This window comes from Choloepus didactylus, chromosome 2, assembly GCF_015220235.1.
Source record: "Choloepus didactylus isolate mChoDid1 chromosome 2, mChoDid1.pri, whole genome shotgun sequence".
Classification (NCBI taxonomy): Eukaryota; Metazoa; Chordata; class Mammalia; order Pilosa; family Megalonychidae; genus Choloepus; species Choloepus didactylus.
In genome coordinates, this window is record NC_051308.1 from 169,316,545 (window position 1) to 169,340,172 (window position 23,628).

The 23,628-nt window shown below is 36.4% G+C and overlaps 1 protein-coding gene across 3 annotated transcripts in view; it reads left to right on the forward strand.

Moving 5' to 3' along the window:
* Positions 1 to 23,628, forward strand: part of SLC44A5 (solute carrier family 44 member 5) — a 386,861-nt gene that overhangs the window by 313,562 nt on the left and 49,671 nt on the right. For all 3 annotated transcript variants that reach the window (XM_037826900.1, XM_037826902.1, XM_037826901.1), the window contains 3 exons: positions 3,415 to 3,499; positions 17,249 to 17,333; positions 23,377 to 23,505. In XM_037826900.1, the coding sequence (XP_037682828.1) occupies positions 3,415 to 3,499; positions 17,249 to 17,333; positions 23,377 to 23,505 (299 nt within the window). The remainder of the gene's footprint in view (positions 1 to 3,414; positions 3,500 to 17,248; positions 17,334 to 23,376; positions 23,506 to 23,628) is intronic.

The window sequence follows — 23,628 nt, forward strand, 5'->3', positions numbered from 1 at the left end:
TACTGTACCACCCCCTCACCTTATTGTAGCACTTGTTGTATATCTTTATACAGTATATGTCCAATACCATAGATTTATCATTACTTTGTATGTGTTTGCATTTTAGAACATGTAAGAAGTAAAAAAAGTGGAGTTACATACACAAAAAAATACAGGAATAGTGGCATTTATAATTAGACATATGGTTACCTTTCCTGGAGACATTTATTTCTTTATGCTGTTTAGATCCACAGTCTATTGCCCTTTCCTTTCAGTGTGAAGTGCTCCTTTTAGCATTGCTTGTAGGGCAGGTCTAGTGATGATGAACTCCCTTATTGATCTGGGAATGTCTTAGTGTCTCCTTCATTTTTGAGAAAATCTCATCAGATATAAAATTCTCGGCTGTTAATTGTTTACTTTAAGCACTTTCCATCTTTTGTCCCACTGCCGTGTTGCCTCCATAGTTTTTTATGAGAAATTTGCTCTTTATCTTATTGGGACTCCCTTTACATGACATGTTGCTTTTCTCCTGCAGCTTTCAGAACTCTCTCCTTGTCCATGGCATTTGACAATTTGAGTTCTATGTGTCTGGGTATGGTTGTCTTTGAGTTTATCCTGTTAGGGTTTAATTTTCCTTCTTGAAAGTTATGTTCATGTCTCCCTTTGAATTCAGGATGATTTCTGCCATTATTTATTTGAATATTCCTTCTGCCTCTTTTCCTCTTTCTTCTCCTTTCTTCTTTCTTCTTCTTCAGGGATTCCCATAATGCAAATATGGATATGTTTGATGGAGTTCCACAGGTCTCTTTGGCTCTGTTCACTTTTATAAAATTCTTTTTCCTTTCTGCTCCCCTGCCTGAATCATTTAAGTTGTCTTGTCTTTGAGGTCACTGATTCTTTTATCTGCCAGCTCCCATCTGCTGTCAAAACCCTCTAGGGATATTTCATTTCAGTTATTGTGGTCTTCAACTCCAGTAATTCTCTTTGGCTCCTATTAAGAATCTCAACGAGATTGTAATTTCTCATTCACTGTTTTCTTCATATCCTTTATTTCTTTCTCTGGGTTTTCCTTTAAGTTTTTTTTTTTGTTTTTTTGTTTTTTTATTTTTTTGTTTTCCCTCTTTCTGTTCAAAGTCTAGTCTTCTTTGTTGATACTTTCTGGATTTTTATCTTGTTCCTTTCGATGGGTCATCATTTCCTGTTTCTTTTTTTTTTTTTTTTTTTTGTCTTCTAATCTTTGTTGTACACTGTATGTTTTAATATTAAAGTGTTTACTCTGGGATTTAGTCTCCAAGTGGTCTGTTCCTTATGTTTATATCCAGATAGTGATATGACAGGGATTTATTTGAGTGCCAGAAGCTAACAAAACAAACTGAGGCAAAAAAAAAAAAAAAACAAACAAAACAACAATAAAAAAAAACACCTTTCTCTGTGTTTGCAAATTGGCTCTTCATTGGCTGGTGCTCTCCTTCAGAGTTTAGCACTCCTATCAGGAAGGTCATCCCAGGGCAATAGTGAAGTGCAGGGTCCTCTCAGTCTTTTCTGATAAGTCTTGTCCTTGGCTGTGCTGGCTCATAGCCTTTGGAATTCTTCCTTTTATAGTAACTCAAATGCTCCATCTACTCCCTCTGAAATACCCCCCCCCCATTTCTCTATTGTATGACATAAATAAGGTAATCCTTTGCCCCAGGCCCCTTTGACTTAATTGACTCTTACACTGCTATAGCTCTCTACAAGCTGCTTCTGCCTGCAGGGCAAGTTCTGGGAGAGTGATATCAAGATTAGTTTCCTATTTCAGTCTTTCAATCTACCACCAGATAGATTGGTTCTTATTTTCAGGCACCCTAGTATGCACACAGAGATTACTGTACTCCTTCTGGAACAAGTCCAGCAACTCCCAATAAGGAGTGCAAGCTGGATCCACACTGCACTGAGGAGGAGTTGGGGAAGGGATTAGCAAGGCATCATGAACATCTACTACCTTTTTAAAGCTATGTTTTCTTGATTCACCACTTGCTCAGTTACTGCACCTCTTTATTTGTTTTCTAGAGTTTTAAAGAAGATGGTTCTGTCAGTTTTTGCTAGTTACTAAAAGATTCTGTGGAGAAACGGCATCCTGGAGCATTTTAAGCCTCCATCTTGGTCAACTTGCCACATGCCGTTTTAATTCCTTATTTGTAGTCCACTTTCTTTATTCTGGGAAAATTAAGAAGGGAGGATATGGCAGCAGCAAGCTGCTGTGAGATTTCATAGAAGATATTAAAGGATGAAATTGATTTAGCCTCCATGACATTAGAGAAAGAGTTAGACAAACAGGACTTTTCTGGATACTTAGATACTAAAGGAAAGGCTAGATTGATGAGAAAAAATTATTGAGAAAATTTCTCTTCCATATTAAAATTCTCATTCAGAATTGATTTTTTTTAATCTACTCCAGTTAGAGAGGCCAAGTACAAAAGGGTGATTGAATTATAAGATGAACTATAAAATCCAATAAATGTGTCTAAGGAGATAGCAGGGCAAATGTCAAAGGAAGCAAAGGATGAAGAAACGTGTTTTACGTACACAGAGGCAAATATTAGATGACCAATGCATTTCCTATATTTTTAGGAACTATATCAATTAAATTGGAGAAGTTAGAAAAATTCAACTATAATTATGGAGTCTTACCTAATTTAGCTAGTGCATTTTACTTAGCTATTCTGTGGTTCTATTTTTCTAGCTGCTAAATCAAGTTTATAATTCTTGAAGAATAAGGGTGATGAGTTTGTATGAGGTAGAGCCTGGTGTTTCCACAGAAAACAGACCTGAGTCTTCAGTTTTTGTGAATTTTGAGAATACTTAATGCTTATAGTAAGCTTTGAGATCACCAGACAAAATGTATGGTAAATCTTTATTATGTATTTATTGCCTCTGCAGTTGCTACTGTTTGCCTTAGTAATGTCACACAAAACCATGAAGAACTAGTCAACTTGAATTGAGCAATTGTGTTTCATTCTCTTGAGTTTTTGTGGTTTTCACTTATGTATAAGCCAAAACTATTACGTCATATTATTTACTGTAAAGTTATTAGCTCTGCTATGAAGTCATTTAGTTTTGAGCCATAGAAAAAGTGACTTCTAACCAACCAAGCTTTTGTAATGTGCCCTCCAATTCACATTCCAATAAATGTCATTTTCTAAATGCATTACCTCATATTTTGGCTACGATCCAGATGAATTCTGAGAGGTTAAAAGAAACATGCTTTCTGACTGATTCATTCGTATTTTATTTTACTTTTCATTAAGAAATTACTCTTTGAAGAAAATCAATACTCTTCTGTGAGTGAGGTGGGAGAGGTTAGTGTCTTGCAGGTGGTGCATTCTATTATCACAAATCAAACTGATTTTAGCTAGCTGTTGCTGATAGAGTTTTTATCCTTTCTTGTTCCTGCAGCCTGGGTAAATGGCGACCCCAGGAGACTGGCCTTTCCAACTGACAGCCAGGGGCACTTTTGTGGCCAGAAGGGCACACCCAATGAGTGAGTATGGCCATCTTTGCTTTGTCTGATTTTACTGTCTAAGCTAAGACCCAGAGATCACTTTTACAGTAATCTTCCTGGACTTCTTAAGAAGATTGAAATTCATAAAGGAGGCCTTCCCTCACCCTTTTCCTAGAGAGAGGTTATAAGCAGTTGGGAGGTTTCATATTGTACCACTTAAGAAATGATGTCATCAGGATTTTATCAGAATGCATGAAGGCTCTACTTAGTATAAATATAATTACAATGGGTGGATTGTATCAGTGATTTTATCAGAAGCCATATTTTAACATACCTTATGAAATGGGCTATTGGAAGGCAGAGTTCTGAGTAGCTGTTAGAATTATGTTTTCCAGTATGCCTAATGATAAATCATTCCACCTTTCAAAGTGAGGGGCACCACCCAGAAAGTCTTCAGTGCTTGGTAGGCTTTACAGGACAACTTGGTTGCTGCAAGCAATGCTCCCAGTAGCTAAAACAAACAAGGAAGAATTTTCTATCAAATTCCTTTCTAATGTTAATCATAACAGAAGTTTTTAATTTTGAAAGCGTTTTTCCTATTTCTTTACCACCCCCCCCAAAAAAAATCGCAAAAAAAAAACATGAATCTCACATTTTTAGAAATTTTTCCCTCATTGATCCATTTCTTTTCTATTGATCCCTGGGATTGTTAATAAATCTCCTGTTTCTTCATAATCAGTGCAGTTTCCATAAGGCTGTTATTAGATAGATAACAAAACAAAGCAACAACAATCCCTTCCAAAAAAAAAAAGCACAGCTCAGAACCCTTAATTTTGTTCCTGATACTGCTGGAAACTGTGGAGCTTGTTATCTCAAGAGGTATATATAGATTTGAAAAACAGATTCAGGAGTAGAACTATTCATGGAGTAGAACTATTACTGATAATAAAGGGTGACCAGAAAATTGAGGGAAGGCAATCTTGAACCAGTTCAACTTGAATTTACGAGGGACAAGTTGGCTCCTAAAAAAGGTCCTCAGTGCCTGTTAGAGACCACCGGACTAAGTTCTGATCCAGGGTGGTAATTCTTATTGCTCAGTAACTCTGACAACCCTAGACATTGCTAAAAAATAAACCTTCATACTATGAAGGTCAAAGAAAGCACCAGGTGATAAAAAGCCGCAAAGATCTAAATCTCTAGTTCTTTAAAACAGGCTATTTTTAAAAGGACCTCTGTAACAATAAGTTCCCCAGACCTAAGCCAGTGACCCACTTATTTTAAACAAAATGTGATACCACAAATTTCAGTACATAAGATCATTTAAAGATAATCCCAGCTTAACACGTAAACATTTTCATTAAAGTATTGTTTATAATACAATATATTGGAAATTACACAGCTACCTAACAAAATGTGGATGATAATAAATTATGTCCCATCCACACGAAATATAATGGAGCTATTAAAAATCATATTTTAATAGTCTATTCTGTAGATTCTCTGTATTTTCTGAATTTTGTGTTATGGTTATAACTGCTTTCCCCCTCCTGAAAATAACAGCATTCTCCTATATTTCTCTAGTACTTTTATGATTTCTTTTCCTATATTTAAATTTCTAATCTAATTGGAATTTATTTTTATATATAGAATGAAGTAGAAATCAAACTTTCTTTTTCTGTAATTGCAGAGCCACTTGTTCCAGAATAGTTTATTGAATAAATGCCCTTTTCTCCCTCTGATTTGTGATGCCTCAGTGGTCACAGAATAAATTTATGTATCAATTTGTTTCTAAACTCTACCTTTTACTTCCTAAGCCTATCCATTGTTTTAATTCTAATAATAAATGTGTATCAATTTAAAATTTTAACAAGAAAGTTATTTTAAATGATGTTTAGAATTTTTAATAACAAATGGAAATATTTATGAAACAATCACAATTCAGTCAATATTTAAAATTTTATAAACATGAGTTTAAGTGTATCTAGGGAAAATACTGGAGGAGATACTGGGTGAAATTTAGGCAAAATATTACTGAATAGTAATATTATTTTAATAGTGTAGAGCCATTACAGAAATAGGAGGAAAGAAATCTATAAATACAAATTCTGAATATGATAAAGGTGAAATTATAAATCAATAGCAAAAAGATGGACTATTAAATTAATGACATTGGATAAACTACAATACTATTCATGAAAATAAAATAAAGATGATTATTTCATACCTTACCCCTAAATATTGAAACATTGAATATTTTGTATGTAAAATATAAAACCATAAAAGTACTAGAAGAAAATGCAGGGATATATTTAATTCTATAAATATAAGGCTTTTCTAAACATGACACCAAAGCAAGAAAACATAACAGAAAATTTGTGGATTTTACCACACAAAGTAAACCCACTGTAAATGAACTGTGGTATAAGCATATAGTAAAGCACTATGCAATCATTAAAAATGACTGTATACAGCTATCTTTATTATCAAGGAAATATGCACATGTTAAATTGTTAATTCAAGAAATCAGGTTACTATAATGACATGTGTAGCATTATTCCATTTTGTAGCTGTGTTTGTACACATACAACTTATATCCACAGTATAAAAACACCTACACATATATGTGCAAGGAAAAAATTCTGAAAGGATGTACACATGCTTACAGTAATTATATCTGAGTGATGGGATTATATTGATTTCCATTTTTATTCAAACACTTATAGAGCTCCTATTCTGTCCCAGACAGCATTCTAAAGGCTAAGGCTATTAGGCAAACAAACCAGCCAGCTACCTGCCTTTATAAAGCTTACATTCAAGTAGGGGGAGATTGGCAATAAACAAGTAAACAAGGAAGATTATTTCAAATAGTGATAAATGCTGGGGGCAGGGAGCAGCCTGATAGAGAATGACTGCTGTACAATAAGGGATAGCTACTTCATGGTTGGAGGTCGGGTGGGTGGTTCTGAAGGCTTTTCTGAGGCAGTGAAGTTTGAACTGAAGTATGAAGATTAGTATGAAGAAGCTAGCCTTTCAAAATCCCTAGGAAGAGTTTTCAAACTAGAGGCAACGAGTGCAAAGGCAGGAGCAAGTTGGTGGAATGCAGCAAACAGAGAAGAAAATGGAATTATATGAAAAGCAGAGAGGAATCAGATTTTGTGGGGTCTTGGGGCTCTATTAAGGTGTTTGGACTGTTTTTAAGTCAAGGAAAGCCATCAAAGGGTGTTCAGAGGAGAGTGACACAATGTGTTTTACATTTTTGAAAAACCATTCCTGCTAAAAGACCACTTTTAATGCCTTCTTGAACTGTGAATCTTTCACAATGAACATGTATGCAGGAAAATATGAAGTATTTCTTCATTTTGAAAGAAAATATATTCATGGCAGATATCATGGAATGGGTTATGAGTAATTTTTATTTTCTTATTCATATATTTGTGTGTTACACATTTTCTACAGTGGCTGTGTATTACTTTTATATTCTTCCAACATTTTCCAAAAATAGAGTTTAACAGAAAACTGCATTAAGCTGTGGCAAAAAAGAAAAATTGCCTAGATATAAAAGCCCTTTTAAAAAACAGACAAAACTAACATTTTGTAGAAAGAACCAAGAACTCCAAACCTGGCTTTACCTCCTTATACCACTGAACCTTAGACATGTGGCACAATCTCCTTCAGTCTTAATTTCCTGACAATAATGCAAAACTTAAATGAAAGATCAGTAAGTAAAGGGAAACTGGCTTTCTCCTTTCTATTTAAAAAGCACTTCCTAATTCAATGCTACATAATTTTTTGAGACCCCACAATTTTCTAGTCACCATGCAAAATGCACAAAGATACTCCAGTAAATAAGACATGCATCTCTTTTTCAAGGATCTGTCAGTCTCCAAAGATAGAGTAAAAAAATCAATGAGGTGGAGAAACTAAGATGGCTGCTAGGAGAGACAGAGCAAAAAACACCTCCATGAAAAACACTAGATAGAGGCCAGAAAGTGACCCAGAACACCAGTCCCAGCGATGCACCAGCTGGACAAGGTCTGCTAAATCCACAGGAACCGTGCACTTGGTGAAACCGGGAGTCTGCTTTCTGAAACGAGTGAGTAAGTTGGCTGAATGTCCAGCAGCCCGGTGTGGGGAAACCGTGGGTTAGCGTTTGGAGGTGGACTAGTTCTTTTTTTAAAAAAAAAAAACAAAAGCGGCTGCAGATACGGCAGTGAGAACCACACAGTGAAGCGCAGTGGGAATGGATTGTGCAAATGCCTCAGTATCTGGTGTGGAAGATAGCCTTTCGTGGACCCACTGCTAATTGTCTTGGAGCAGGGAGGGCACAGGTGAGCCAAAAGGAGAAAGAAGCCATGCCCCTTGCAGCTATCTTCCCGGTGGGCTGGGAACACTCCTGCCCAGCACTGAAGCCACAGACCAGAGCCACACCCAGGGACCCAGTGTGATGGTAAGCATTTCCCGCAACACTGCGCACACACCACAATATCAGGTGTGGACAGTGGCCTTTCTCATGCCCACAGCTGGTTGTCCTGGAGCTAGGAAGGTGGAGCTGTGCAAATAGGGGGAGGTTAACATGCCCCATTCAGCCATCTTTATAGCAGGCTGAGAACGCCCCTGCACGGCCCGATGGCCCAGGGCTTCCCTTGAGGGACAGCATGCACTTGTGATGTAGCACAGCCGTCCCTCAGCAAAGGCCCTAGAAGGGCATGGCTGGGAAGAGGGACCCACTCGGAAAGCCCAGGGATCCTACGCCAATACCAAGGACTTGTGGGTCAGTGGCAGGGACAATCTGTGGCAAGACTGAAATGAAAGTTTAGACTCTTGCAACAGCCTTAAATCTCCAGGAACACCTGGGAGGTTTGATTATTAAAGCTTCCCTGCCTTCCTAACTGCTCAGACACACGCCCCACATTCAGGGTGGACAGCACCAACACACCCAAACTTGGTGCACAAATTGGACCCCACAAGAACCAGACACACACACACCACAAAGACAAAGTTGGGGAGAACTGATTTGAGGGGAATAGGTGAGTCGCAGATGCCATCTGCTGGTTAGTTAGAGAAAGTGTACACCACCAAGCTGTAGATCACCAAATTAGAGATTAGGCTTTGAATAATCCTTCATATCTTAAAAGAACCCTGTCAAGTAGAGCAAATGCCAAGAGGCCAAAAACAACAGAAAATTTTAAAGCATATGAAAAAAACAGACGATATGGATAACCAAACCCAAACACCCAAATCAAAAGATCAGAGGAGACACTGTACTTGAAGCAATTAATCAAAGGACTAAAGACAAACAATGAGAGCATGGCACAGGATATAAAGGACATGAAAAAGAGCATGGCACAGGATATAAAGGGCATGAAGACCCTAAAAGAGCATAAAGAAGAAATTGCAAGAGTAAATTAAAAAAATAGATGATCTTACGGAAATAAAAGAAACTGTTGACCAAATTAAAAAGATCCTGGATACTCATAGTACAAGACTAGAGGAAGCTGAGCAACAACTCAGTGACCTCAAGAACCACAGAACAGAAAATGAAAGAACAAAAGAAAGAATGAGGAAAAAATTGAAAGAATTGAAATGGATCTCAGGGATATGATAGATAAAATAAAACATCCAAATATAAGACTCATTGGTGTCCAAGAAGGGGAAGAGAAGGGTAAAGGTCTTGAAAGAGTATTCAAAGAAATTGTTGGGGAAAACTTCCCAAACCTTCTACACAATGTAAATACACAAAGTATAAATGCACAGCAAACTCCAAATAGAATAAATCCAAATAAACCCACTCCAAGACTTTTTCTGATCAGACTGTCAAATACTGAAGAGAAGGGCCAAGTTTTGAAAGCAGCAAGAGAAAAGCAACTCACCACAAACAAAGGAAACAACATAAGACTAAGTTGTGACTACTCAATGGCCACTATGGAGGCAAGAAGGCAGTGGCATGATGTATTTAAAATTCTGAGAGAGAAAAATTTCCAACCAAGAATACTTTATCCAGCAAAACTCTCCTTCAAATTTGAGGCAGAGCTTAAATTTTTCACAGACGAACAAATGCTGAGAGACTTTTCTAATAAAAGACCTGCCCTACTTCAGATACTAAAGGGAGCCCTACTGACAGAGAAACAAAGAAAGTAGAGAGAGATAGAGAGAAATTTAACAGACATATATAGAACATTACATCCCAAATCACCAGGATACACATTCTTCTCTAGTGATCACGGAACTTTCTCCAGAATAGATCATAGGCTGGGACATAAAACAAGCCTCAATAAATTTTAAAAAATTGAAATTATTCAAAGCACATTCTCTGACCACAATGGAATACAAATAGAAGTCGATAATCATCAGAGACTTAGAAAATTCACAAACACCTGGAGGTTAAAAATGAGGGGGAGATGAAAACATTCCCAGATAATCAAAAGCTGAGGGACTTCATCACCAGTAGATCAGTCCTATAAGAAATGCTAAAGGGAATTGTGCAGGCTGAAAGGAAGGGACACTAAACAATTGACTGAAACCACATGAAGAAATAAAAATTTCCAGTAAAGGGCACATGGTAAATATAAATACCATTACTACTGTATTTTTGATTTGTAACTCCACTATTTACTTCCTACAGGATCTAAAATACATAAAGTATAATGATAAATCAGTGGTTTTGGACTCAATGTAAAATACGTAATTTTTGACAAGAACTATATAAAGGTGGGGGAATGAGGGAGAATAGGAACATAGTTTATGTCCTATGAAGTTAAGTTGGTCTCAAAGAAAACAAAATTGTTACAGACTTAAGATGTTAAATTTAAAGCTCCATGGTAAACACAAAGAAAGTATCAGAGAATATGATCCTAGAGATGAAAAGTACAGTATGGGATACGAGAAGTGGGGAAGGGGCAATGGGAAGTTAATAAGAAATGAGTGTAGGGTTTCCGTTTGGGGTGAAGAAAAATTTCTAGTGATGGATGGTGGGAAGGTGATGGCATTGCAACATTGTGAATGTGATTAATCCCACTAAATGGAATGCTTGGGAGGGGTTGGAATGGGAAGATTTATGCTGTATATATGTTTCCACAACTGAAAAAAAAAGACAGTCTAAATAGATAATGACAATTAAATGCCATAGATGATCCTGGATGAGATCTAAGAATGGAGGAGAAAAGGTTCAAAAGGACACAATTGGGACATAAGAAAAAAAGTGAAATATAGAATGTAAGCTTTATATCAATGTTAAATTTCTTGAACTTCTTAACTAAACTTAATGTAATTACATAAATGAATATTCTTGTTCATAGGAAATGTATATGTGAATTATATTATTTGTTCAAGGATGTGTGCAACTTGCTCTCATATGTTTAGAAGACAAAGCAATAGATGATAGATGATAGACAGGGAGGGAGGGAGGGAGGGAAAGAAAGAAAGAAATGGTACAGTGACAAAATATTAAAGTTGGTAGATCGGGTTATCGGTGGTGGGGGGTTGGGGTATGTTGGAGTTCTGTGTATGGGGTTTGTATTCCTTTTGCAACTGTTACTGTAAGTTTGAATTTATTTCAAAATAAAAATTAGAAAACAAAACAAAACAAAACAAAATCAATGTATCTCAATCTAGTATGTTCACTGCAGTGTGCTGTTTTAAGTATAAAATGTAATGCTGGCAATCCCATCTGAAGCAGTACATACACTTATTCCTGCCATCCCTTTCCCTAGTTATTCTTTGGCATGAGACCCTGACTGATTATCTTGGGTTCTTAAGACTACCTGAATTTATCTTGATTATTAATTTGTTTATTTATTTATCTGTTCCCTCATGCAAGACCCAAAACCCTTTGAGAGCAGAGACCTTCTCTGTCTTTTTCATGGTTGCATCCTCAGCACCTACAATATTGCCTGACATTGTAGTAAGTGCTCAGTAAATGCATCATTAAATGAATGAGAATAAAGGGATTGCACAGATAAGAGAGTAATTTGATCCTGAGGTGGGAATCAGTGTAAAGAAAACAAAGTGCTCTGTGATGGGTGTAACTTTCTCTGACTTTTGAGTTTCAATGAAGTTGCTCAGGACCCCTGTTTATAGACCTTTTCTTAACTGGCAGTTTCTTGGGATTTCCACTGAAAAGCAAGAACCCGATTGATTTTGATGCCACCTTCTGGCTATTATAAAAACTTCAGTTTATAAAGATTGTATTAGAACAACTTTGAATATTGTCTGATGCAGCATTATTACCAAGTTAGACAGACTGAAATACCCATTTCTCCAGTATGAGGTTCAGATAGGGAAACAGGAACAATTAAGAGGACAAAGATTTTCCTATAAATTTTGTATTCCATTTGTCTTCTAAATGAAGCAATAACAACTTTGTCTTCAATTCAGTGATGACCCTCTCATAAAACGGCAAGGAAGTCCATAAATCTGTTTGACTAAACACACCACCAACCCAGATCTTCTTGGCTTAAGTTTTTTAATTTGTATGAAAATAATATATGCACATGAAAGTAAACCAAACAGTAATGAAGAACTTTACAATAAAAGCAATGGTCTCCCCTCCAAGCACATTTCAACCCAGTTTCATTCCACAGAGACAATCTCATCTCTCTCTGGTTTTAGTTTTCCTGGCAGTTTTTTTTTTAATACAACTTTAAATAATATCTTGATTCTTTTATTTTGTGCTTTGTAAGTATTCATTAACAGCCTACTATGATAAATGAAGGTTTAATTTTTTTACATTATCTCTTTCCTGATCCCCCTCTTCTTCCCATGTTTGATAGCTATATTATTATTTTTAGATTTCTGTATGGGGCTTTTGTGACTTTAAATAGTATATTAAGACATTTATTTCTTGTTCCATTAACTTTAGTCAGTGCCTCAACTCCTCTTCATGTAAGAGAAGCACATTATTCCCCATCTCTCCATCTTTCTTTTTCCATCACCTTCCACTTTTACTCTGCCAAATTTATCACCATTTATGTTCAGTTCTGCAACCTCAGCCGAATCTTTCATGTTTTGTCCTTCATCTTCTGTTGGTAGCTTGATTCAAAAAGCTGGAAACAATAAAAACATTTACTTCATTATAGCTACATCAACTTTATTCACTGCCAGATGAATTTCCTTTCTATCATGTCTCTGATATAAACATCAAATCTTACACTTTGTTAGTAGCTTAGGATCATTTCACATTTTAGTTTGCTTCAAAATGAGACAATGATATTCTTGCCTAATTTTTGTTTGCCTGAAAGTTTTTTTCTTGAAAAATCTTTGTCAGGACCACAGATTTTACAACCATCTTAATCACAGTATTTTTCAGAGACTCTCTTTTCTCTGAAGATATACCTTACAGAGTTTCTATCTTTTGCTCCATTCTGATGTGTTGAATTCTAGGCCTACTGCATAGCATTAATTCTGAGACTTTTCTGCCTTATTAGATTGGCTCCTTTTCCTAGAGTTGTTAGATTTAGCAAACATAAATACAGAATGCCCAGTTAAATTTTGATTCCACGTAAACAACGAATAATTTTTATTGTAAGTATATTCCATGCACTGTTTCCTATATCCCCAAAATTTGTTTCTTTGTTGACTTCCTTGTTTTGTTAGAGAACATTTTCAATTATCTTCCTGAGAAAAGGAGAATAGGAAGTAAATTTGTTAAGAACCTTCAAATGTCCTAATTCTCTCTCTTTATATTTAATTGAGAGTTTAGTTACGGAATTGTGGCTTGAAAGACAATTCCCCTCAGAAATTTGAAGACATTTTCCCATTGTTTTCTGCATTCAATTGTCTAATGCCAGTCTTTTTCACACTTCTTCTGATGACTTTTTCTTTTGGGAAGCTTTTAAAATCATTTCTTTTATTCTTGGTGTGGTGCTCAGAAATCTCACACTAATGTATTTTACATGGGTATTATTATTATTATTATTATTATTATTATTATTATTATTATTCAGTCCTACATGGGTCCTTTAATTCTGAAGAACTCTGACTCTCTTCAGCTCTCTAAAATTATTACTTTGCAATTTTTATTCCCTTCATTTTATCAGTTCTTTCTTTAGAACTCTTTTATACATTGGATCTTTCTGATCGGTCTCATTGCCTCTTTTTTCCCTTATATTTTTCATCTCTTAATTTCTTTTCTATATCCTAGGAGATTTCCCCAATTTTTTCTAGTCCTATCTTTGATTTTTTTTTTCTTTTGGTAATCACATTTTTAATCTCTGAAAGCCATTTCTTGTTCTTTAATTATTCCTTTTTTAATAATATTATATTTTTGTTTTGTGGATAATCTTCTAGAATTAATCTGAATATATTCCTCTAATATATTGGAGTTTTTTAAAAGGCCTTTCTATCCCTTGAATTATTTTTACTTCATCCATCATCAGTTCTTCTGTTTATCTTAGTCTTTCTCTTCAGTGTTCTGATTTTTTTTATATGCTTGATGATAATTATCCCTTCCTAGTACAGTAATGAGGACTGGGTTGCTTATGTGAATTTGCTCTGCTGCTATATTAGTAGGTCAGTTTGTCAGCTAAGCCTCTGCCCTGTGTGGGGTGAAGGGGCTATGTTGGCTGTCAGATTTCACAAGAACTGGTGAGATGCTGTTAGGCAGGGGCTTTTGAAATGCCAGAATGTGGAGAGTTGTAGGCTGGGGAACCAAATCCCATAAAAGCCCTTGCTCTCCTCAGAGGATTCATTCAACAAAAGAGAACCCTTGGTTTTACCTGAGGGTAAGTGCCTGATGGCTCGAATTCTAAGTGTAGGGATGTGGGGAAATGCAGAGGTGCTGATTCGTAGTCTTTTCATGTGCCTTCAATAAACCTATATATAAACCTTGAATTAATCTTCCTCTTTTCAGGAGGAACTCTGAGTCCAGTTTCTCTCATGATTTCTAACAGTCGAATCATGTCCCACCCTCTCTGTAGATTCTACTTGGTGTGTTCATCATTCAACACACCCTCCATATTTCAGAAATTGTTGAATCTTCTTGTGTGATTATGACCAAATCCCATCCTCCACATCCCTAGCTGGTGTGATGAGCTTTATTCCTTTTCATACTTTTATGCTTTTATCTCAGTGGGTCTCAAGAATGGAGGAGTGGACTTAAGTGCTTGGTACATCATCTTGAACTAGAAGTTTGAAGATGTTTCTATTTTCTTTTTTCTTTTTGGTGGAATTATGGTTCACATTAAATAATGACTCACTTTCTTTAATACCTAGAGAATTGCTCAGCTGCAACCATTGCTGTCTCCTTTGTGCCTAAGTAATCTGAGGTCTACTCAGGTTTAAGGATATCAGAGAAACTGTGGTAGAATGACTATAGATTTGTGGTGAAAAGCTAAGGAACACTTTAACTAATACTTTGTAAAAACTTAATCTGGAACTGATTTCATTCATTCTACAACATTTGATAAGTACCTAGAATGGACAAAGTACTAAGCTAAGTGCTGGCAAGTAGGGATATGAAGATGAATAACGTATAAATCCAACCCTTGAAGATAGCACAATCTGGTGAATGACAAGTTTATATAGCACTTTACAGTTTATAAATTACTTTTCCTAAGGTGGACCTTTAACACTTACTGATACATCATTCACATTTGTAATGACTCCTATGGATTCCAACCGTCCATGACATGAATAATTTATTCCTTTGTCTAGGTATGAATTTGAATCACATGCACTCTGAGACTATGTGGGTAATGTAGTAGCTTGGGTAGTGAGAGAACCAAGCTAACAACATCTGGATCTCAAAGTGGCCTCATGCACATTGTGTATGAATTTATAACCAAATTGTTTAGCCATCTGAACTCAATGGGATGAGAATATGGTTTTATTTTTCTTCTATCATTGCTTTTAAAAATGCTCTTCCATATCTCCCTTTCTTTACCCTTTTCTATCCCAAGCAGATATCACAACTTTGCAGAAATTTTCCGTCATTAAAAAGTTCAGTGCAGTCCAATTTAAAACTTCACTCTCAGTTCCTCCAATTCCATAGCTTAGATTTGACATTAGTAAAGAGACTTGCAGTGGACAGAGGGTCTGGTCTGCTATTTCCCTTTAGTTTCCTGTCTTGCTGATTCTAGCTCTTTCAGTGTGCTGTAAGGGATGGAAGGAGAAGGAAAGGGATAATTGTCTATTACTTTCCTGCCTGCTGTCCTAGCTCTTAAAGGCCACTGCAGCTAAGACATAACTGATTGGGCATCAACTCCCTCTTTGAGATAGGCATCCAAAGACTGGTCTCTCATGGGTTACAGAAATTCTCTGGGTCCTCACTGAATATTTCTTTGATGTGAGAGATCTCACTGCTGCCCTTTCTTCATCCCATTGCCTCTTTTCAGTTTTCTTGTGGTCTCTTTGGGTCTCATTTTTCCCTATCCAAATGGGCACAGCAGGCTACCATATATAGGTGTCCAACTGGAAAATGAAATTCTGGTCTGCCCTCCTTACAGGCTTAGTCTCTATGAGGAATTCACTCAGAGCCCTCTCTAGCTTGGAATTGGGAAGAGAAAATCTACCCTCTCCTCAGTGGGAAAAGGAAGGGAAATCTTCTTAACCAATTGTATCCTGCCATCTCCACTGTCTCCTGCTAATTCCACTGTCTCCAACCTCCCTCCCTCCTGCCATCTTCTCTTTGTGTAAAGGGGAACAGGACTGGGGCAGAAGTGATAGAAGGATCTGGCCCCAATTTCTAGTGGGGGGGGGCTTTCTTTATCCTTGATTATGAATCCTACTTTCTGATTGTGAGTTAATACGAAAGTATTACTGAACCACTTCTTCAACATTTTATGCTATAGTCACATTAATTAAGGTTTTGGGAAACAGACTTCTTGAATGTTTAGGACTGTATTTCTTAAGATGTGGTTTTATAGCTCACATATTTCTGAAACCACAGGGAAGTTTAGTTAAAAACATGCTAATTTCTGGGTCCCATCTCCAGAGTTTCTGGAGAGTTGAGAAAGACACAGGAATCAGGATTTTTAACAAAAATTCCAGGTTTTACTGCTGCATGCTAAAGTTGGACAACCACTTGTCTTGAGTCTACTATACATTATATCTTATTTTGTCTAACCAAATTCACTGCTAAAGCTGGTATTATTCCATTTTACTCATGAGAAAACATTCAAAAGAGATCAGTGGCTTGCCAAATGCAGAATAATACTTCATTCAATGCTAGTGATAATGAATGTTAGCCTGTCCCTTTACTATATCATTGACTATAATTTTGAACTCAGGGAAAATGTCACCCAATTTAGCCTTTTTCAGATTATCAAAGTAATACATGTTTATTTTCAAAATTCCATAAAGACACATGCAAAAAATAACTAATCAAATGTAATTCTACCATCCCAATATAATAATTTGTTTCTGCATGTTACACCTATTTTTAGAAAATTATAGTATTTTAGTACTCTTTAGTATTTTGCTTTTAAAAATCAATGTACTGTAAATTTCTCCCTGCAGTAAATTTTTTCTTTAACATTATTTTCACCATGCATTAAATGTGTTCTTTAACATTATTTTCAATGACAATGTGCTAGTCCACTTTATGGATGTACAATCCTTTATTTAAGCAATCTGTTGTTAATGGGCAATTTGATTATTTCAATCTTTTACTATTTAAAAAAAGGTATTTTAAATGTTCAGCAAGTTAAAGGGTAGTTGGGGAATATATTGCAACTGTCTAGAAAAAAATGAAAACAATGTTTAAGGATAGTATTAAAAGTGTTTGGGGTCTAAAATGGTATGGAACATTTTCACAGTCACTGAATTATTTTATGTTGTTTTCTTTCTTAACAGGAACAAGACTATTTTGTTTTACTTTAACCTTCTAAAATGTAGCAATCCCTCAGTGATGATAAACCTACAGTGCCCTACCACACAGGTAAGTCAAAAGATGGCTCACTGGTATTAGCAATTCTGAACATTTGGGATGAAAGAACTCAGAAGTTCCATTTGAGTTCTGTCTGAGGTTAATTATGAATTTTTGGAAGGTGGTCAGACATAAATATGAATTCATGTTTATTCATGTACAATAAAACTAAGCAGAGATTAATCATTTTAGACTCTCTAAGGAACCCCCTTGATTAGCTTATTCAACTAACTACTTTTATGATTGAATAAACTGCAGCTTAGAGAAACAGAGAGATTTTTCTCAAGATCAGTATTGTATTAGAAAGAGTTATACTATCTACTATAACTAATGAACTGCAATTTTTCAGCAACTTAACACAACAAAGTTTATGTCTTGTCTGCATAACAGTACAAAGTACGTGTGTGTGTGTGTGTGTGTGGTCAGTGGATGACTCTCCTCTGTGTTCACTCAGGGACTCAGGGTCCTTTCATCTGATGGCTCTGCCATCCCCTAATTTCTCCTCCTCACCTTTTTCTAGTTCTCAGAAGGGGAAAGAGGGGATGAACAAAGCACCCTACTCTTAAATGCTTTGGATCAGAAATGTCACATGTTGCATTTCCATTCATGTTTCATAGACATGACCTATTTTTAAATGGTCACACCCCAAAGAAAGGAGGAAGGAATTGAATAATGGAGTTGTGGTCTTGGCAGTCTCTTCTGTACCATGGAAAAAGAAGCATAAATTTCAGTGACAGCTGGACATATTTTCCATAGTCTATCCCTCTGGCCTCCAGTACACTCTTCTTATTCCCAAGGGAGAGAAACCAGCGTACCATACAGTAATGTCTTTGGGCCAAAGTCCAGGACGGATGCACAATCCTTTCCATTAAGTCTGGATGTGACTCCTACAAACTAAAAGGCACGTGATTTGACCCTGCACACTAAATACACAATGGAGAGCAGAGATAAGAGAATTGCTACACAAATGCCCATTCAGAAATGGAGGAGTGATATATACCTAGCAGTCTATGGTGCCTGGCACAGATGGAATCTACTGAATGGGCCCTGTGATGGCCCTTGCCCTGGTGATGGAGGAGAGTCCTTTATTAGACCAGGTTTATGTTCTCTGAGAGGAACTCCCTAGCCCATTGCTTCCTATGGCCCTTTGCTCTCTCATCTGGGAGGTGATTTCCTGTTCATTATTCTCCAGGCCATACTATAGATCAGCATTGGAAAATATACCTCCCTTAGAGGCCATATAGCTTTTGAAGCTTACTTCCTGCCATGCAAATTTAGCCCCTCAGAGATTACTTTAATAGAAAAGATTTTTTCAGGCTAGCTCATGATTAGTTTTGCAATACAACTACTTCAAAAACTTGGTAAACATCTGACTTAATTTGCTTCTTGTTAGTTCCATGTATTAGTAAGCATACCTAAAGATCTACCCTAGACTTAGTTCAAAATTCTGTTTTATTGCTTTGCTTTCTCATGTTTCTCTAAGACTTTTTACATCTCATTTCTTGCTAAGATTAAAGCCCACTGGGGATATTGGCATGTTAGCTCTGGGTCCACTTCCACCACAGGATCTTGTTTTCCACCAATCTCCCGCTCCCAAGGTCAAATCCTTGATCTAATCAAAACCAACAGTTACGATTCTTTTGTAATCTCAATCTCAAGCATTTTACTCTCTGTGATTTCATTCTAGGGCACAACGTTCTTCTGGGTTTCCTCCTAACTCTTTGGCTACTCCCTATCATTCTCCTTTGTTGGTTTCTCTTTATCTTTCTAACTGCTAACTTTGGAATTCTCTCCCTCACAAAACTTAGTCCTCTTTTAAATCTACATTTACTCCTTTGGTGATCTCACAGTTTTAGGGCCTCAATAATGTGTATATGCTGCCCTCCCTAATTTATATTTCCAGACCAGTCCCCTCCCTGAACTCCAGACCTGTATATCGAACCACCTTTGCAATGTCTCTACATAGATATTTAGCTGACATCTCCAATTTAACATCTCCATAATAGAATTCTTCTGATCCATAACCTTTTTCTAAAAACTGCTCCTCTAACCCCCATTTCAGACTCATGGAGTTAGCCTTGATTCCTCTCTTTCACTCCCCATGTTCGAGTGGTCAGATAATTCCTTTGTTCTCCCTTCAAAATATACCCTAGATCTAACTACTTCTTACTACCTTTATCTTATTCCAAGGAACCATCATTTCTTTATAAGATTAGTGCAATGGTCCTAACTGGTTTCTCTGCTTCTATCCTTGCCCCCCTACCGTCTCTTCTCCACCTAGCAGCCAGTGTGATCCTATTAAATATAAGTCAGACTATATCTCTCCTTTGCTTAAACCACCCTCACTAGCTCCCCAAGTTACTCAGAGTAAAAGTTGAAGTCCTGACAATAGCCTGCAAGACTTTTCACTGGCTGGCCAACTCTGACTGCCTGTCTTACTACTTTCGCTTTTCTCTCTCCACTTGGGTCATTCTGACCTCCTTGTTATCCTTTAGAGGATCCAGACAAGCTCCTACCTCAGAGCCTTAGCCCTTGCTATTCTCCCTGCCTGTAACTCTTCTTATGGAAGACTCTATATAGCTTGATCACTCATCGTCAAGTCTTTCTTCAAATGTCACCTTCATAGTAAGACCTTCTTTGACTACTTGTTTAAAATTGAAACCACACTGTTTTGGTTTGCTAAAGCTGCCAAAATGCAATATACAAGAAATGAACTGGCTTTTAACAATGGGAATTTATTAGGTTACAAGTTACAATTCTAAGGCCATGAAAAATGTCCAAATTAAGACATCAACAAGAGGACACCTTCTCTGAAGATAGGTTGCTGGCATCCAGGGTTCACATGGGAAGGCACATGGCAACGTCTGCTGATCCTTCTCTCCCAGTTTCTGGTTTCAGTGGCTCTCTCTCTCAGCTCCTATGGGTCCTTCTTGCTTCTCTGGGCATTTCTCTCTTTGTGCTCCTTTGTTCTCTCTCTCTCTCTCTCCTCCCCCCGCCCCATCTCTGTGTGTGTGTGTGTGTTTCTGCCCTTTATTCGCCAATAAAGGAATCAGACTCACATTGAATTTGATGTCACACCCCAATTGAAGCAACGTAGCCAAAAGTTCCCACCCACAATAGGTCTACACCCACAAGAATGGATTTGAAGAACATGGCCTTTTCTGGGGTACACAGCAGCTCCAAACTACCACATACACCTGTATCGCCCCATAATGTTTATTAGTGTCTTATAACAAACATTTTTTTTTTTTTTTTTGTAAATTGTTATCTGTTTCCTACTACAAGAAAGTGAGCTACCTGATGGCAAACATTTTTGTCTTATTTGCTCACAACTATGACCACAGTGGCTGGAACAGGCTCAAAGTGGGTGATAAATATCTGTTGAATGAGTGAATGAATAAATTAATATCTTCCTATTCCCAGGAATTTTTCCACAATATTAAATTAATCCATCATTCTTATAATAAAACAAAAAATCCCTTGCACATTACAATGCTTTTTTGTGTTCAAAGTTTCATAAATTATTGTTAGATCATCCTTTCTTCATAGCAAATGTGGTTTTTAATTTCCAATGTAATTCTCCCTTCTACTCATCAAATCCTAATTAACATTTGAGTGTTAAACCTATATGAATTGAAGATGTAAAAATGTTGATAAGGAATTACATTCAGAGTGCCCTTTGTGGCACACAGAGAAATCAGAACTGAGTCAGAATATATTTTAGCTGCCAATAATGCAGACTTGTGTTTATGCTGCAAGACAATGGTATATCTGTGGATCCAAGCCATATTTTTATGCATTTTTTGTTGTTGTTGTTAACTGCCAGCATAGTCCAGATATGTATCTCAAGCATTTAAAGGACAGACTGTGATCAAGTAGGATATCTAATCTCATTGTGACCTTCATTTTTGGCTAATTATATGTTGATTGCTACTAATCAGCACCCTATTTGAAATGAACAAATTGTTCTGATGGAGGGAGAGGATAAAGAGCAGTTGCTATATTATTTTTTTAACAGCTTATTTGTGTCTGGAGTAAGATTTGATGTGATTCTCTTTAACAAACAACTTTTTACCATTTTAATTACCCTCATTTATATGTTGCATACATAGCACTTTTATATGTGTAGTATACATTTTATGTATTGGTATTTATAAATGCAAAAGTCGTCATGGTCCCAACTCAATTGTTAACTACCATCATTTAAAGCCTTTGAAAGCATTAGTACCTTCAGTATTTATTTTTATAAATCCTCTTAAGGATATCCAACAGAGTAACTAGTTCAGTTGTCTTTTGGAATGTCATACAAGTAAATTGGCAAGGTCTAAATGTCTGTGAGGAATCTTCTAATCTATTTGATGAAATATTCAGCTTAGCTCCAATCAGAGTGGACTTTTGGCATTTGCATTAATAACGGTAGCCTTCTTCCCAAAAACGTGGGCATGTTGGATGCTGTAAAATCATTCAGCTTTTGTTGAAAAATACCTGTGAAACCACGAGATTTCCCCTGCAGGTATATATTTGTATATGATTGTATGTGTGTGTACATGTGTGTGTATGAATAACTAAGAAAGAGAAAATACATATTTTTAGGAAGTGTGAACATGGAGATGGGTTGTTTACCTTGTCAAAATGTCTAGAAAAATTTGGGCTGCTGCTACTAGATGTCAGTATTAACTGTGAGATTTGAAGCATCCATCCATTTATCCATCTACTAACTTAGCTGTGGAGTTGACAGAAAATGTCCTTGCGTGCAGGAGTAACATGAGCCAAGAGACAGAAAAGAGAAGTCACTTCAGCAGTAGTGTTTTATCTAACTACAACCAGGGATTGAGCTGAAATCAAGTCAGAGGAATTAGTTACCAAACGACAGTAAGGAGATGGCACAAGTCAGGACTGAGGAATATTTTACAAGGAGGAACTGAAAGTGGAAGAGAATGTGCAAGGATTGACTACAGCTTTCATGGCTTTATATGATCTTTCACTGATTTTATTTTTGTAAAAAAAGCAAAACCGATAGAGTGCATCTTCCATGATTCTACTTTCTCTGTGTAGAATTACTAATTGGATTTCAATCTCTCTGTGGTGACTCTGCGGACTAGCACAGTGATCTAAATTTGGCATTGATAGGCCCCCATATTTCGTTTATGTAACATAATTGCATAGGTGACCTCTCTCCTCACATCTGTCTGGTGTTGGTAAAAGACTATAATAATGATTGAGTTCAGCAAATAGCCCTAATTTTGTTAGTTTCTCATGGTGATAAAACCCCAATTATATTTTATGAATTGTTGAGAATTCATTGGCACCAATAAGTAATGACATAAAATGTCAATGTTAAAAGCATTTTTAATTACCATTTTATATACGTGCACACACACACACACACACACACACACACACACACACTACAAGATAGAAAGCCAGGGTCTAACCCTGTATATACATAAACTAGACAGGGAAAATTAACCTTTGATTATACTTTTATCTACTAATTCATAAAATCATAAGAAAATATTTTATTAAAAGTTCATCACTATCCTATGGTGGTGGTCTTGTGAATCTACACATCATAAAATTGTAAAAATGAAGGAAATACACACACACAAATCAGTGCATATAAAACTAGTGAAATCGGAAAAAGGTGACTGGGTTATATCAATTTCAGTTCTCTAGTTGTGATATTATAGTTAAGCAAGTTATTACCATTGGGAGAAACTGAGTGAAAGGTACATGGGACCTCTATTATTTCTCACAACTGTATATAGAGCTACAGTGATTTCAAATCAAAAGTTAAAAATAAGTCCATCACTGTACAGTATCTGATTGTTGTAAGGCAACATCAATATCAAAGAGCAAGAGGGAGAGGTTGGTAAGTAATATGTGGAATTTCATTTTTTTCAACAAGATTAGAACACTGATTTAAGTTTCTTAGATGGAAAACAGTACTTTTCTCCTTATTGTGACAGGCAATTTAAAAGTCTAATTTTATGGATACTACCTTGGTTTGTTCAACTCAATTCAGTTCCCAATATTGTGTTCCTTTCCTTTGTAGGTCTGTGTTTCCCAGTGCCCAGAAAAATTTATAACCTACACAGAAATGCAAATTAAAAGCAAAAAAAACAAAACCTACTGGGAATACTACAAACAGTTCTGCAAGAGACATTTTGATAAGCCGGGGACGGTATGTGTGTTTTAGGCTTAAAACTAGAGAATTTGATTTTTGTTTCACTCTCAATTTTAACATGACAAGCTCCCAAATCTTTTAGGTATTACAAAAGACAACACTAAGTTAAAACACACACAC